At 41.8% G+C, this 16,030-nt stretch overlaps 1 protein-coding gene across 1 annotated transcript in view; it reads right to left on the bottom strand.

Moving 5' to 3' along the window:
* Positions 1–3,889: 3,889 nt before the first annotated feature.
* Positions 3,890–16,030, bottom strand: part of wwc3 (WWC family member 3) — a 238,361-nt gene continuing 226,220 nt past the window's right edge. Inside the window, exons 19-23 of the mRNA XM_059967946.1 lie at positions 13,167–13,331; positions 10,650–10,742; positions 8,477–8,707; positions 7,213–7,340; positions 3,890–4,689 (exon numbers count right to left, since the gene is read on the bottom strand). Of these exons, the coding sequence (XP_059823929.1) occupies positions 4,623–4,689; positions 7,213–7,340; positions 8,477–8,707; positions 10,650–10,742; positions 13,167–13,331 (684 nt within the window). The 3' untranslated portion in view covers positions 3,890–4,622. The remainder of the gene's footprint in view (positions 4,690–7,212; positions 7,341–8,476; positions 8,708–10,649; positions 10,743–13,166; positions 13,332–16,030) is intronic.

Here is a 16,030-nt window from a genome sequence, read left to right as displayed (position 1 = left end):
AACCTTGCCCAAACTTTACTGAGTGTTAAATACACATCTTTTGAAGAATTTTAGCTGAATTGAGGGTGACAAGAACAAGCAAAGGAAGAAAATAGGGAGCGTGTAATGGGCAGAATTAAAATGACCTAGTGGATTCACTTACCTTTGCTTTGCTTTCTTCCACAAAGGTCTCTGATTTTAGTATATTTTTCTCAGCAGCGAGATTACCATCTCCTAGAAAACAATGGAGTCCTCCTCAAACACACATCCAATTCAATTACCTTAGGCATCGACTTCTCTCTGAACCATGAGCCTGAGAGACAATTGGCTTGGGCTGCTGTGGAACTCATTGGAAGAGAAGCCAGGGTCCTGAGAAGCTCGCAAAAGACAAGGTCACTCTTTTTCAGTTTGCTCATGGGTCAAAGGACAACTTGGATCTAGTTTGAAGTTTGAAGAGAGCTTTGCAGCTGCAAATAGGAGGCTGGAAGGAGATCTTGTCTTGACCTTATTAAAAAGGTATGCTTGGATGGATCAATTCACCATTTGAATTCAACTTAAGGACATGGCTATAACAGGGGAGGGAACATGGGAGATCGAGCTCAATATTCCTAATCAGTAGATGGCCAATTTTAAAATAATTCAAAAAAAAGGAAGCAGCAGTTTACTAGCAATTTTGTTTGTCCCCATTTAGAGAAAATCCTTGAATAAAGTTCTACATAAATAGCAATATTTTTCCACTTCTCCCCATTTATCTATATAATTCATGCACCTGGTTAACTAGTTGGAGAAATTCTGTTTGATATCTTTGTTTCATTCCCTTGACCTTACCATAACCAAGTGACAGTTATGAAGAGTGGATGGGAACTAATCCATCCACTATTCTGGAACTAAACAGGGAACTCTTCAACTATTCTGGAACTAAACAGGGAAATTGAACTTCACACGTTCACCTGTAAGACTGTGATGCAGGTTAAAACTTCTTAGAGACAAGCATAAACCATCTGATGAAACATGCTGACTAACTACAACAGAACATACTACGTATGGGGCACCTGTGGAAAAAGAGACAAGAGTTACTAATTTGCCAATGAGCTACCTTTGGCCCATGATATTTTGCCGGCCTATATAACCTATTCCACAATCTATCTAGCCCTTTCCTCCGACACAGCCCAGAGCTATCTATGAGTGTCCCTATAGCATCAGCCTCTACCACTAGCCCCAGCAAAACATTCCTGGCACCCACCATTGTCTAAGTAAGAAATGTACCCCTGTCATTGCCCCAATACATTCCTCCACTCACCTTAAATGGGTACCTCTGGAATTTACCATTGCCACACTGAGGAAAGAGTCACTGGCTGTCCACTTTGTCTATGCCTCTCATAATCTTACTACACCTCTATCAAGTTGCCTCCCAACCTCTACTGCTCCCAAGAGAAAAGCTCCAAATTGCTCAACCACTCCTTATAATGCATGCTCTCTCTTCCAGCTAGCATCCTGGTTGGTAGATCTCCTCTGCACTCTCTATAAATCTTCCACTTCCTTCTTATAATGAGGCAACTGGAAATGAACACAACATTCCAAGTACAGTCAAACCTGAGGTAGCAGCCTGAAGGTCAAACCTGGGGTCAAAGCCTGAAGGTCAAACCCTTGATCAGAGCATCTTGGGGCTGATACCCAGAGGGCAAAGCCTAGGGTTGAAAACCAGAGTTCAGTCAGCCTGGAGGCAGCAGGTTGAAGACTGAAGTCTGCAAGTCTGGAGATGGAGGTCTGAAGGCCAAAGCCCCTGGATCAGCTTATCTGGTCAGAAGCCCGATGGCTACGAGTGTGAGCCAGAGACTAGAGGCCCGGAGGCAGACCGACCGGTCTGTGTGTGTGAGCGTATGAATGTGTGGGAGGCTGGGAAAGGGCCTTGTGCTGTTATTCTACTTCTGTGGTTCTGATGAACCTGGTGGACGTGCCGGATTGTGTGGCAACACTTGCAGGCTGCCCTCCCCCCAGCAAACCCTTGGGTGGTACTGGCTGTTAACGCAAACAATGCTTTTTACTGTTTGTTTCCATGTACATGTGACAAATAAATCAGAATCTGAATCTCCTGGAGCTGCAAGATTACCTCATGAACAACCATCTGTTAATGATGAATGGAATCCTTAAAATGGCAGAAATTGAACTGGCATTTAAAAAGCAGGGTACAAAAGAAACATACTGTAAATAAGCGTTCTTTATAAAATGGACCTTTTTATAAATGAATTCTACATTTTTTTCCAAAATGGAAACAAGTACCAAGTATGTGCCTGTGTGTTTGATTTCAATTCTTTTATCTTTTTTTTACCTTTAAGGTTATCTGGAAGAGTCTTGCCTCCTGCAGAGTTAAATTTAATGTGGTTTCCTTTAAAACACAAACTGCAGCAGCAGAAATAATTTGTGCAAAAGGCAAGTACAGGATGACCTGGTTCACTTCTTGAAAATCCATGTTCTTAAGGAAATAAATATTTCCTTGTCATTTCAGTTGGAGGAACTGCATTCTCTATGTATTAACCAAAAAGAGGGAAAAGTCACGCCATGAGTTACAAGAAACTGGATTGCTTCAGTACAAGAATGACACTATTGCCCATAAACTCAGTTCCTTTATATTGCTTTTCTTTACATTGTGCATTCTTCCCCCTTAGAATGAAATGTGATAATGACCAACTTTGATTGCTTTGTATCATTCCAAGGAACTGACTGGTTTCTCCCTGGTGTGAATCTCATGCCTTGATGTGCTTTTCACATCAGGATGGAGTAATTGCTATCATTCTCTGTGCAGTGTTTCCTTCTGCCACTGGGGGTGAATTTCAACCCAAGTTGTCCTAGGGACTTGCACTCTCAGACACCCCTGCTACAGCTGTCCTCCCAATGGAGCTCCAGTCAGGTACCTAAATGACTTCTACACATCTAGTCCCACACCATCATCTCCTCGGCCCAACACCCACTCCAATCAAGGAGGAAACTACAGGAGGAACTCAGCAGGCCAGGCAGCATCTAAGGAAAAGAGTAAACAGTCGACATTTTAGTCTGAGATCGTTCTTCGGTGGTCTTCATGCCTTGAATGATTTCCGAGGAACTGTGTTGGCCTGAAACGTTAACTGTTTACTCTTTTCCATAGATGCAGCCTGACCTGCAGAGTTCCGCCAGCATTTTATGTGTGTTGCTTTAGATTTCCAGTATCTGCAGATGTTCTCGTGCAGGATGAACTCAACAGGTCAGGCAGCATTTGGTCTCAGTATGAAAAGTCAAACGTCCCTCTGCCTCTGTGGATACTGCTTGTCCCACTGAGTTTTTACAAAAAATTGTTTTTTTTCCCCTTGCTCCAGATTCCAGCAGTCTCTTTATTTTCCACATGGTCTAATTAAATCCACTGAAAATGATTATCTCCCAATATCCTTCCAGTGATAATGAACCCCCTTCCTCATCCTATCGCCCATTCTGCAATACTCTCCCTGGACATCAGTCTTCCAGGCCCAACCTCCTCCAGCTGCTGTGCCCATAGGCCCATTCCAAACTAAGTGCCCAAGGAGGAGAGGAGCTTTGGGGACTCTATTCTCCATCTCAGGCACCAGATTTCAATGGTTGTCCAATATCCAAAATGTTCTTGACACCCACTGTCACCCCTTGTGATGCCCTGGAACTTCTAGGCATGCCTCATTCCTTCACACATTTGGTCAATGCAAAGGATACAATGCAGGGATATTAGACTAGAAATAGGTAGCCTCAAACTTAATTGCAAATAAATACTGTGATTTACCCTCAGATATCATTATGACAGTAAAAAGCTGTAAATAATATACTAAACATTTTGTGTAAAGTGCATTAATAATGGTAGCATACTAATGCAAGATCTAAGCTGTTCTCTGCAAATAACCATTCTCCACAATCACTGATAAAGGGTTTTTTTTATTTTATAGTAAAAATATTGAAAGATGTCACTACTGAATTTTTTTATACAATAAACAGTTGTGGTAAAGATTACAACGTTACAACATGGTGTAAAGGCATAGGGTAATATAAAATGCTAAAGGTATACGTGCGGCATGAAACACACTAAAGTAACATTAATAATTAGCGCATAGTATTTTCACATCAGGTAACAGAAACAAAGCCAGCTTAAGATTTCATTCCAGTGCACCCAAAAATACTGCAGAACTTTATAGTCTTAAAATACACCTAAAACTGAGACTTTTCCTTCAAGGAAAATATTTTTTAAATAAGAAACTTATATTACAATGGACATGATTAAGCTGGCCTTGTTTCCATCTTCCAGCCTTTTAAGCTCACATACATCAGAGTGCACAGAAATTGAAAAAAGATATACAACAGCTTGGTTTGATCTTTTACATAATACCGTTCCTTCAGAGATGTTAATTTCACAACAAGGATACACAGTGCCTCGCTGCAACTCTAGAATTATAATATATATATAAAGATATATATATATATTTATAATATAAGTATATAGCTTTTTTTCCATTTTTCATTTTACAAAATGTGTATAGGAATAACCCTTGCAACAAGTGTTTAATAAAAATCACTTAACTTTTTTTTCTAGTAACTTCACATAAGTAAAATTGAGATTGATAAATACTTCATAGTTAAAATAGAGTAAAGTGTCATACATCATCTGCTGGCAGAGGTGGTATGTTGATTCGTGTTTGGGTGAAAAATGCCATCTTCTCTCTGTGATAAAATGAAAGGCAACGTTACCAAAGTCCGAGATGCTTACAGTGTCAAGTGTGGGTCTAGAGTTGTGCGGGGTGAGATGCAGTGAGCAGCAAGTGCAGTACTACTTCATGACGGTGGCTCCACACAAGATGGAGAGGGAACTGCCAATCCAATCAGATAATCTGACTAAAAACTTGGAAGAACAGATTTAAAAGGAGCAAGGAGAACTGATTTCTTCATACCTTGCCATTTTGACTGCTTCCAATTTCCTGGTCACCTTCACTAGGGATTCCAGTCTCAGGTGCCCCACTCCCATCAGTCCACTTAAGTTCTCGTTCCCTTCTTTCGGTTTTTCCATCCCTTCCCCCTTCAGTACCTGGATGTCACCATCTGGAACCTAGTTCCATCTGCCCATAATCAACCGATCCACCTGGGTTTCTTTACCCTTGGCCCACTTCTCCTTTCCCTGCCCTATTTGATTCTATCTGCCCATCACTCCCCTCTCTCTACCTGGTTCCACCACTCACCTACCAACCTCTCCCCTCATTTCTACAGAGTGGCCATCTTCCCGTAACAGGTTTCAAGCTGAGATGTTGACCATCTCATTGCTACCACAGATGCTGCTTGACCCAGTGGGTCTTCCAGCATTTTGCCTTAAAAGGAAAAAAGCTTTTGGCCTTTATAGTGAATAGAAAAAAATTCCCCAATATATAAAAAAGTATCTCTACTGGCTGCAAAAGCATTAAAACACTATGGCTATGTTACAAGGGACAGTTGGGTTCACTTTTAAAAAATGTCAGTGACAGAGAAATACTTGTGATTGCTGACAATATTTCCTCACTTTAATTGTGTTCACCACAGAGATAAGACCAATACCCCTTACGTATGCAGCATTATACTTCTACATTCTACTAACTAGTTTCAAAGGATGCAACTATTTGTTACACAATTACTTGTTAAAGCTCATAATCAAATTTAACTCTAACCAAGATATTTACACGGTAAAACATGATGATGAACTCTTTTAATTTTTGTCTCAGTACCTTTCTTACACAACTCCACATCTGGCAAGCCAGTGGACAAACTATTCTTTCATAGATTTTTCAGTCAAGAGACTGTGAATGAATGTTCACAACTTGCTACTGGAAAGCTGGAGTCATTTCCTTGAACCTAAAGAGATTCCTTACAAGTCACTAACATTGACAATGAGAGATTTATTACTGTTTCCCCTTAAGCAAGGGCTAACATTCAGATTTCCTTCTGCACACATGCATTGTTATTTGAGAACTATAACTTGAGCATAGCTGGTAACGCAGGTCACCAGGACTCCAGTGGCATTGATACTGAGGTGAGTCTACATTAATCATTAAATCAAATACTAAGGATATTGGGAACACGGAGGTAATTTTAAACCCATATCCATCGGCAGGATAATTGATAATCAGAAAACATGTATTTTAGATTAATTCCAACTCCCCTCGAAGTTGTATTTACAACAATGGTATAATTGTGAGGATTTTTTTTATACATTCAGTTCTTCCAATTAAGAATCTATTGCACAAAATGCTGTAGTAGCAAACCAGACAATACCTTTCAGAAGGAAACTAGATAAAACACATGGGAAAGGAAACAAAGCAGAGGTTAGGGCACAGGGAGACGGGCCCGTCGGCTTCCTCTTTTGAAAAGGAGACTCATCCATGATAAGTGATTCATCTCCTGCACAGTAACATTTTTTTTAAAAGGTTGCAGCCTACTTTCTTCTTCCCAGCTCTATATTAGATGTAACAAGAAATGTGTATTTACAAAATAAATTTATAATAAAAAAAATTAAACTAGTCAGACATCTGACTATGGTGGGGGAAGTAAAAAAAAAGATAAAATGGAAAACACAAGTTTTAAATCCTATTTCAAATTTATTTAGAGGTGCAATTTCTCAGTAATACAGTTTTCATTTTAAAACCTTTGCTCTTCTTTAACCTTCCTCAGAGACTATCTATAGTCATCAGTATCCTGGAAGTATTTTTTTTGTCATTCATTCTTTGGCGATTTTTTTTTCTGTTTCAAGAGTGTCTGTGGAGAGTAAGAATTTTAGGTTGTATATTGTATACATTCTCTGATATTCAATGGAACCACTGAAACGTTTAATCTCACATTATCCAGCTTGAAATTAAGGTTTGTCTACTGAAATTTATGGGGAACATGTCAAATTGCTATTTTAATGAAGAACAGTACACTGGAAAACCACCCGATTTAAGGAAGGAGTTTAAATGGACATTTGCATTGAGGATAGGAAAAGCACATTGCTCAAGGAATCATCATTAAATGAGACAGACTATTCATCCAAGTAGCAGTGAAAGGCAGCCATGGTGTTTTCTGCCTGGTTCTGAACTGCAGTCAACATCAGCAAGAACAAGACCTTTGCCATTTTTAAACTGGCTTGTGGAGCCCTAATGTAAGGAATAGTTTGCTATACAGTATATCCACAGGTAAGTACTCACTAAACTATGCTCATGTGTTTCATGGAAAGCTTTTCAGTACCTGAAGGACTGAACCTGCAAAGGTTCCTTTTGGCTTTGTCCTCGCAGTTGATATATTTCCTTTGCTGCTTTTTTCAACATTTTCTGGGCCGCTTGCTCTTGGCGCTGTTCAGACTTTGTTTGCCTTGCCTGCAAATGGGTTTCAAAAGAAAAGCATTTATATCACTCATCCAAACGCGCTGTGCAATCTTTGTGCAGATACTTCATTGGAAATGGAATCTGATTTTTATACCAGCCACAACACACACCGAGCAAGCTCTGGTTCAGGCACCTAGTCTCACCTCTAAGCCAGAAGCTGATGCACTCTAGGCCCTTTGCAGACAATGTTAGCAAACCCCTCTACACTGTAAAACATAAAAGAAACTGCCTACCCTTTTACAGTGTCTGCTAAAGGTGGCTACTCCTTCCAGGGAAGGGAAATCACTCAGCTTTCCTTCCCAAGGAATTGGTTAAAGAATCTCATCTACCCAGCAGAACTGAGAGACAGAAGCCAGAAAGTGAAGGAACGTCCAACTAGATTGATAAAGCCTCTGACTTGTGTTAGAGCGTTTTGTCGGTGAGAACATACAGCAAATAACTTCAGCCACCCATCTTCAAATCTGAACATAGACTGTAGATTAAATTTAAAATGCAGTTCTGAACAATGGGTTCTTAAAGGCTGTGAATTACAGTTAATGGGAAGACCAGACAAAGCTGCTTAAAACGCTTTTAGGTGTAGTGCTGGGTCAAGGAGGCCTCTTCCGAAAGGGCTCTCAATATGTTCCCTGCAGTGTCTCATTTTGTTGAATAAGGAGACTACTTCATATCTAACAGTACGTCTCTCCAGTGAATTTGTTTCTTCCATTACAGTTAACTCTTAAGGTCAATGCATACCTGTTAAGACGTGAACTTTCAGCAAAACTGTTTAAGTTTCAATCTACCCAGTAACAAAGAAAATCAAAGAGCAACATCTCTTGCTGTAACACACAAAATGTTAGAGGAAACTCAGCAGGTCAGACAGCATCTATGGGAAGGTGTAAAGAGTTGACGGCAGGGCAAATGCCCTTGTAGCTTCCTGGTTTCTGATATCATTTTAATGCATGCAATTAAAGAGAAAGACAGTGAAGAAAAAAAGAGATGACAAAAGCACTTCTACAAGCGGAAAACACAAATTAATGTTTCATCGCTACAAAGTTCCCTCATTAGATCTTCAACCTGGTCTGTTGCCAGTTGAAGAAATCACAATGAATACAGCTCACTGCTCTGACAAAGCGATTTCCACACACCTGCCTCTCTGCTTCTTTCAACAGGTTGTGGAATCGTTCGTCTCTTAGGATCCACTGAGGCAAGTCAATCTGCCCCCGACTCCTGCTCTCCTCCAGCCGCTGCTTCAGCTCCCGTAATGCACTCAGCTCCTCGTCCAGTCGCCTCTGCCTTGTCCTGGATGCCTGGAGATCCAGCTCCAGGTCCAGGGATGTCCGAGTAGGATGTTCAACAAGTGGGGTCTTGAAGGATGGCTGAAATGAACCAACAAAAATCCAGGCGAATACTCCAAGAAATGAATTTGTATTATTGAGCATTTTAAAATCCAAATTATAACTCTTGAACAATCAACCATATCACAAATAACTACCATCTGTACAACTAATGATCTTAAATATACTTCAAATAATTATACAAGATAAGACCTTAAGGTATAGGTGCAGAATTAGGCCATTCAGCCCATTGAATCTACTCCACAATTTTATCACAATTCTATGATTGATTGTCCCTCTCAGCCCCATCCCTCCTGCCTTCTCCTTATAACCTTTTAGACCATAAGATACAAGGGCAGAATTAGGCCATTTGGTCCATCAAGTCTGTTCTGCCATTTCATCATGGCTGATTCATTTTTTCTCTCAGTCCCAGTCTCGTGCCTTCTCCCCTTAAGCCTGACGAACCAAGAATCTATCTACCTCTCAGTTAATTATACCCGATGACTTGGCCTCCACAGCAGCAGGTGGTGATGAATTCCACAGATTAACCACTAGCTGGCTAAAGAAATTCCTCCTCATCTCTGTTCTAAAAGGACGTCCCTCTATTCTGAGGCTACTATTTGACAACTGGTTGTTTTGGACAGATTATCATTCAGATTGGTTGAAGCTCTTCATGCTGCCAATGAAAATGGACTTTTAAAGCAAACAGGCTTAAAAGAAGCATTCAATACAAATCAAAGACACCATTCTATTGATCAGGCTGTTGGTTAGATTACATCTGGCAAATTACACTCACAGGGGATGATGTTGTGCTCCATTGGACTGCAGTGATCATAGGAGAGATACCACCTATGTGGCATCCACAACACCTTCCAAATACACTGGCAGGGTAAACAAACACCCTCCCAACAACTCCAGCGCGGAGGTTCCATTTCCACCCAGTTGACTGCAAAGGACTGACCACAGCCATCAGACGTCCTCAACACCAGCCTCTTAAACCTGACTCTATGCTGAGCTGTTATAGCAAGACATTCCCAAGTGGACAAAGAAATTGATTCAAGGATATTACAAAGCCTGTGTAAAAAATGCAACACCTCTAATCCCTGGGCTGTGGGTGGTCAAGATGGGAGAGGTAACCAAGACAATGACAACTCAAGTCTCTTTGCTGGGAGGGAACGCGTGGAAGACCAGCAGGAAGAGGGCACCAGTTTCCAGCCAACCCACCTAGCTACCCCGTCAAGCACCTCTTGCCCCACTTGCAATAGAGTCTGTTCGCCCCACATTACCCACCCCCAACATCAGCCCCCTTAGAACCTGAGTGCAACCAAATCATCCTCGATCCCGAGGAACTGCCTGAAAAGTTAGTGGCCTTGGAAAACGTTTAGAGGGGAGCTATGTGACCAAGCCAATCTGAAAGAAATACAGTTATTCTGATCGTTTAAATAAAAACAATTTTCTTTAGGGGAGCGAAAGGTTAGTGGGGGTCAGGCAGAGGTGTACAAAGTGATGGAGGGGTTCTGTGTTAATTTGTAGGTAATTTCACAGTTATAGGATGCAGGGAAGAAGCAACACACATTGTAGTTACTCTGTGCTATGGGAGCACAAATCTGATAGAGGCTCTCTTGTGAGAATGAAAAGTAAGCTGAAATCCTATTCACCATTTGAAGTAGATGCTAAAAGCAACCTGACAACCTCCACCCTCGAGGAAAATTTCATCCCAGCGGGCACTTGCTGTGCTCTCAGCCTGCCACTAGGTGGGGAGCTAGTGTGGAATGAGGCACTGAAGTTAAAGCCAAATTAGAACTGTGCTGCAACTGGTGGGGAGGGGAGGAGGGAAAAAGAACGATTACCCCCTTGAGGCACTCACCATTAGTTACAATGGAGGGAACATACGTATGTGCGTACATCAAAATGATCTAAATCACGTACTGTAATGATTTTGTGCTGGAAGTGTCAGTTGCCCTAAATTATCCCAAGTGCTTACCTGCTTATAACGCAGAGTGCATCGCTCGAATGCATTTCGGATAAATGGTGATCGTTTTGGAAGTGTTGAACTGTCACTGTCACTCCGGTACAGCTGCAATGAGGAACAAGGTTATAGATAAAACAGTAAAGGCTCATTTTTAATTTCAGTTGTGATACTCTTTCAGCACAGGTACACAAGGCCATGTGCTTAGCCCTCTGCCCTACTCACTTTACACTAATCACAGTTCCAATGCCACATTCTAGTTTGGTGACAACATCACTGCTGTTAGCCAAATCAAAGGTGGTGATGAATCAGCATAAAGGAGGGAGATTGAAAACCTGGCTGAGGGGTGCCACAACAACAACCGCTTGCTCAATGTGAGCAAGACCGAGGAGCTGATTATTGACCTCAGGAGGAAACCGGAGTTCCTGAGCCAGTCCTCATCGGGGGATCAGAGGTGGAGCACTCAGCAATTTTAAATTCCTTGGTGATATCATTCTCGAGGACCTGTCCTGGGCCCAGACTGTAAGAACAATTACAAAGAAAGCATGGCAGCACCTCTACTTCCGTAAAAGTTTGCAAAGATAACGTAACTAAAATTTTGACATGTGGTGGAACGTATATTGACTGGCTGCATCACAGCCTGGTGTGGAAACACCAATGCCCTTGAATGGAAAATCCTACAAAAAGTAATGAATATGGCCCAGTCCATCATGGATAAAGCCCTCCCCATCAATGAGCACACCTACATGGAGCACCGTCCCAGGAAAGCAGCATCCATCATCAAGGACCCCCACCACCTAGGTCTTGCCCTCTTCTCACTGCTGCATCAGGAGCCTCAGAACTCACACCACCAGATTCAGGAACAGTTATTACCCCTCAACCATCAGGCTCTTGAACCAGTGGGGATAAACTTCACTTGCCCCATCACTAAACTGATCCAAACCCATGGCCTCACTTTCAAGGACTCTTCATCTCATGTTATCAATACTTATTGCTTCTTTATTTATTTGTATTATTTATTTTGTATTTGCACAGTTTGTTGTCTTTTGCACATTGGTTGTTTGTCCATCCTGTTAGGTGCAGTCTTTCATTGATTCTATTATATTTCTTGGATTTACTGAGTATGCCCACAAGAAAACAAATCTCATGGTTGTATATGGTGACATATATGTACTTTGATTACATTTTCCAGCAGCCAACTGCAACGCTCTCATGTGTTACATTCAGATGCAGAAGTTCAGGTCTGCATCCCAACCCGGATATGACCAAACTAACAGGGTGATCGAATAGCTTAGCAATCAATAGTGAACGCACCAGGTTGCACATCCTCACTCCTCGAAGAACTGGATTTTGATTAGTTATGTTAATTTATTTAAATGCTCCTACTGAGCAAAAGACAACACAACAGGCCCTTTGGCCCAAGTGGTCTCTGCCAACCAAGATGCCCATCCAAGCTTGTGCCAGTCGCCAGCATTTGGCTCACAACCATTCTAATCTATGCACCTGTCCAACTATTGTGTGAAAGTTATGATTGTACCTTCCTCAATCACTTCCTCCAGTAGCTCATTCCACATACACAGGACTCTTTGTGTAAAAAACTTGCCTCTCAAGTTTCAATTAAATCTGTCCCCTCTTACCTTAAACCTAAGTCTTGGTTCCCATAGCCCTGGAGGAGAGAAATAAAGAGTTCCTCTATCTCTGCCATATGATTCTATTAGTACTGCCTGGACTCCGCGTGACTGGTGAAATGGCCACTTGCCCCTCCCTATTCCCATAACTTTTGTCAATATTTCTCTGCATCTCCACTTCCAGCCTTAATGCTAGACAGCCAGGAACTCAGAGATAACTTTCACATAACCCCCAACGAGCAGGAAAGCATCAGGATGGAACAATGCTCTCGTTTTACTGTGCGGCTCACCTCAGCAGATACGGAGCAGGCGGCAGGCTGCTTTGGTTGAAATTAATCCACATTTAATGGTATCCAAGCAACTTGAAATCAGGCTGAAATCACTATCTCTGCAAATTCTGCTCTGAGAGTACAGCAGTCAGCTGCATAGGCATCACGTGTTAAATTTTCCACCATGGTTTGAGTCCCATTTAATACTCAACGATTTCAAACATCAGCCAAAATTCTATCAGAGTGCTTCTCTCTGCCTGCCACACAATTAATGTGACTGGTAACTGACTGGGATGCCCTGAGCAGTGCCCTTTGGGCTCCCCACCCATCCATTCCCAATGGTCACCATCCTTCCATAGCAAAACAAACTCTGCTGAACAAATGGGAGACAATTGTTCATCCCAAAATATTGTAAGGGGGTTCATTAGGAAATTAATAAAATCTGTTTATGCTGTGCCTCATATTTGCATCTCCCTTTTTAAAGTATTAGGAGATCATTCTTGATTCACAGATACTTTAGGACAGTTCCAGAGGGCAATTACAGCTTCCCTTATTCTCGTACCTTAAGTGGTAGGATAACCTGTTTCAGGGCACAGATGGCAAATGTGCATTCCTTAATATTACAGATTACTTACCCTACAGACATACTGACTCCGGGCTCCTGGTGAGAAGGTCTGTGAGCGGACAATGGTGCTACTACGTACAAAAGCAGACCCGCGTGATCGACGATTGCTTCTTTCTTTTGATCGAATCATAACCTCTTCAGGGAAGGGCTCTTCCGTGTTGGTCTCTTTATCAACCTGGAAGGAGTGAAAATAGTCGCAGCCACCCACTTTTAACTGATCACCGCTGGAGAAGAACGCGTTGTTAATTTATTTAGCTGCTTCCGAGTGCAATCATCAAGTCCCTATCACTGAGATATCCAAGAAAATTGTGCATACACCATAGGACCATAGAGATATGAAGGTCAACAAGTAAACAGTGAGTGATATACTGCCATTAGTCACATCAGAATATAAAAAAACAGAATCTGGTACAGATCACTCCATTCCCTCATACCTGCTCTGCAATTCAATATCATAACTGATCGTTTCCTAAGGAGATCACCTTCCCGTACTAACCCTAGATCCCGATTCCCTCAAATAACAATCTCTCCGAAGGTAAATGGACAGTCGACTTTTCAGGTCAAGACCCTTTATCTAGATTCGTCTTTGCCCTAAATGTCAACTTCTCATTTCCCTCCACAGAAACTGCCTGATCTGCTGAGTTCCTCCAGATTCCAGCATCTGCAATCTCTCGTGTCTCCACCTTACAATTGCTGTCCTGAACATACTCAGCACCACATATCCACAGCCTTCTCAGCTAGAAAATGGGGTAGTGTGATTAGCTCAATGCATTACAGTACAGGCAACGCAGGCTCATTTCCCGCTGCTGCCTGTAAGGAGTTTGCACGTTCTCCCCGTGACCGCGTGGGTTTCCTCCGGGTGCTCTGGTTTCCTCCCACAGACCCAAGATATAAATTGTCCCATGGTTAGGCTAGCATTAAATTGGGGGATTGTAAGCAGTGTGTCTTGACGAGGCAGGAGGGCCGATTCCACACTACATCTCAATAAATAAATACATTTTTTAAATTCCTGAAGATTCACCAACTTCTGGATTAAAAAAAATCTTACTTGCTCAAAGTAGCCAACTCCTTTTGAAAGAGGTTCAATCGAATGGTGAAAAGCCTTGATAGAGTGGATATGGAGAGGATGTTTCCTATGGTGAGAGCATTTAGGACCTGAGGATGCAGCCTCAGAATAGAGGGACGTCCTTTTAGAACGGAACAGAGGAGGAATTTCTTTAGCCAGAGAGTGGTGAATCTGTGGAATTCTTTGCCACAGGCAGCTGTGGAGGTCAAATCTTTTTGTACATTTATGCCAAATGGTTGATAGATTCTTGATTGGTCAGGGCACGTTTGCTGATTACTTCAAAATTCACCAGTGAAAAGGACCTTGGCAATTGTGGGGATGACTTAAAGTGGACTGAAATGTCTGAGTGTATAGACCAGGGGTGGGCAAACTTTTTGACTTGTGGGCCACAAAGGGTTCTAAAATTTGACAGGGGGGCCGGACCAGGAGCAGATGGACGAAGTGTTTTGGTAATACACCTCATAAGAGAAAATAAAATATCATGGGATATGTAGAAAACATGTGCTTTAATTTCAATTGAAAATGAACAAATGCATTACAACAAAATATCTGTCTTTGAAGTCCCATGTTATTTAGCTATTTATTGAAATGACTTTTAAAACACTGAAAATTAAATGAATAAAATACAGCTTTTTTTAATAGTAACAGTTATTATTTTAAAGCACTGAAAATTCCGTTATCCTTCAAGATATTATCATCATCACTCTCCTCCTAACTGTCTTTATTTCAAAAACGGTAGGAGATGCAGGTCTACTTGTCCTGCTCCTTCTTATTCAATTGTCCCCCGTGCCAAAACTCATCAACAACCAGCACAAAGACAGAACAATGACAGCGCGCCAGTATGCGGAGCGCGTTATTTGATCTGGAGCGCATTTTTTATTTTGAGAACGTACGTGCACCTGCGCACTACTCATGTCCATCACTTAACAGAAATGACATGTAACATGTAAGGCTTATTGAAAAAAATATTTTCAAATGCATTTTTTACATAACACAACGAAGAAACTTATTTTTAATTTCAGTGGGAACAGTGTTGTTGGTCTCCCTTTTTAGCCAGCGCATCAAAGTCTGGATTTAGTTTTGATGTGGCGATTCTCAGGATGGATCTGAGGTGTTGGTCAGTCAACTTGGATCTGTGGCTGGCTTTGTTGATGTTCATGACGCTGAACGCCTGTTCACACAAAAAGGTCGAGCCGAACAAAGAGTAAAGCGCAAATGTGGAGTAATACGCTGCACCTCAACAAAGGTCAATGTATATAGAGTGCGTCATCTATTGGGAAAACGCCAGAATTGCGGGGAAAAAACGTTAACAAGGTTTATCAATATAATTTCATCAAGTTCTGCGAGCCGAATTAAAAAGCTTAACAGGCCGCATGTGGCCCGCGGGCCGTAGTTTGCCCATGCCTGGTATAGACAGTAAGAAAGAAGACGTGCTGGAGCTTTTGAAAGGTATGAAATTAGGTAAGTCGCCGGGACTGGACGAAATGTACCCCAGGCTACTGTGGGAGACATTGCTGAGCCTCTGGCGATGATCTTTGCATCATCAATAGGGACGAGGGAGATACCAGAGGATTGGAAGGTTGCTCAAAAAATGGAAGTAGAGATAACCCAGGAAACTGTAGATCAGTGAGTCTTACTTCAGTGGTGGGCAAGTTGTTGGAGAAGATCCTGAGACGCAGGATTTGTGAGCATTTGAAAACATAATCTGATTAGGGATTGTCAGTATGGCTTTGTCAAGGGCAAATCGTGCCTTAGGAGCTTGATTGGATTCTTTGGGGAGGTTACAAAACACATTGATGAAGGTAGAG

Source organism: Hypanus sabinus, chromosome 4 (assembly GCF_030144855.1).
Source record: "Hypanus sabinus isolate sHypSab1 chromosome 4, sHypSab1.hap1, whole genome shotgun sequence".
Classification (NCBI taxonomy): Eukaryota; Metazoa; Chordata; class Chondrichthyes; order Myliobatiformes; family Dasyatidae; genus Hypanus; species Hypanus sabinus.
The sequence above is the reverse complement of the archived record's forward strand: the minus strand, read 5'-3'. Positions and strand labels throughout refer to the sequence as shown.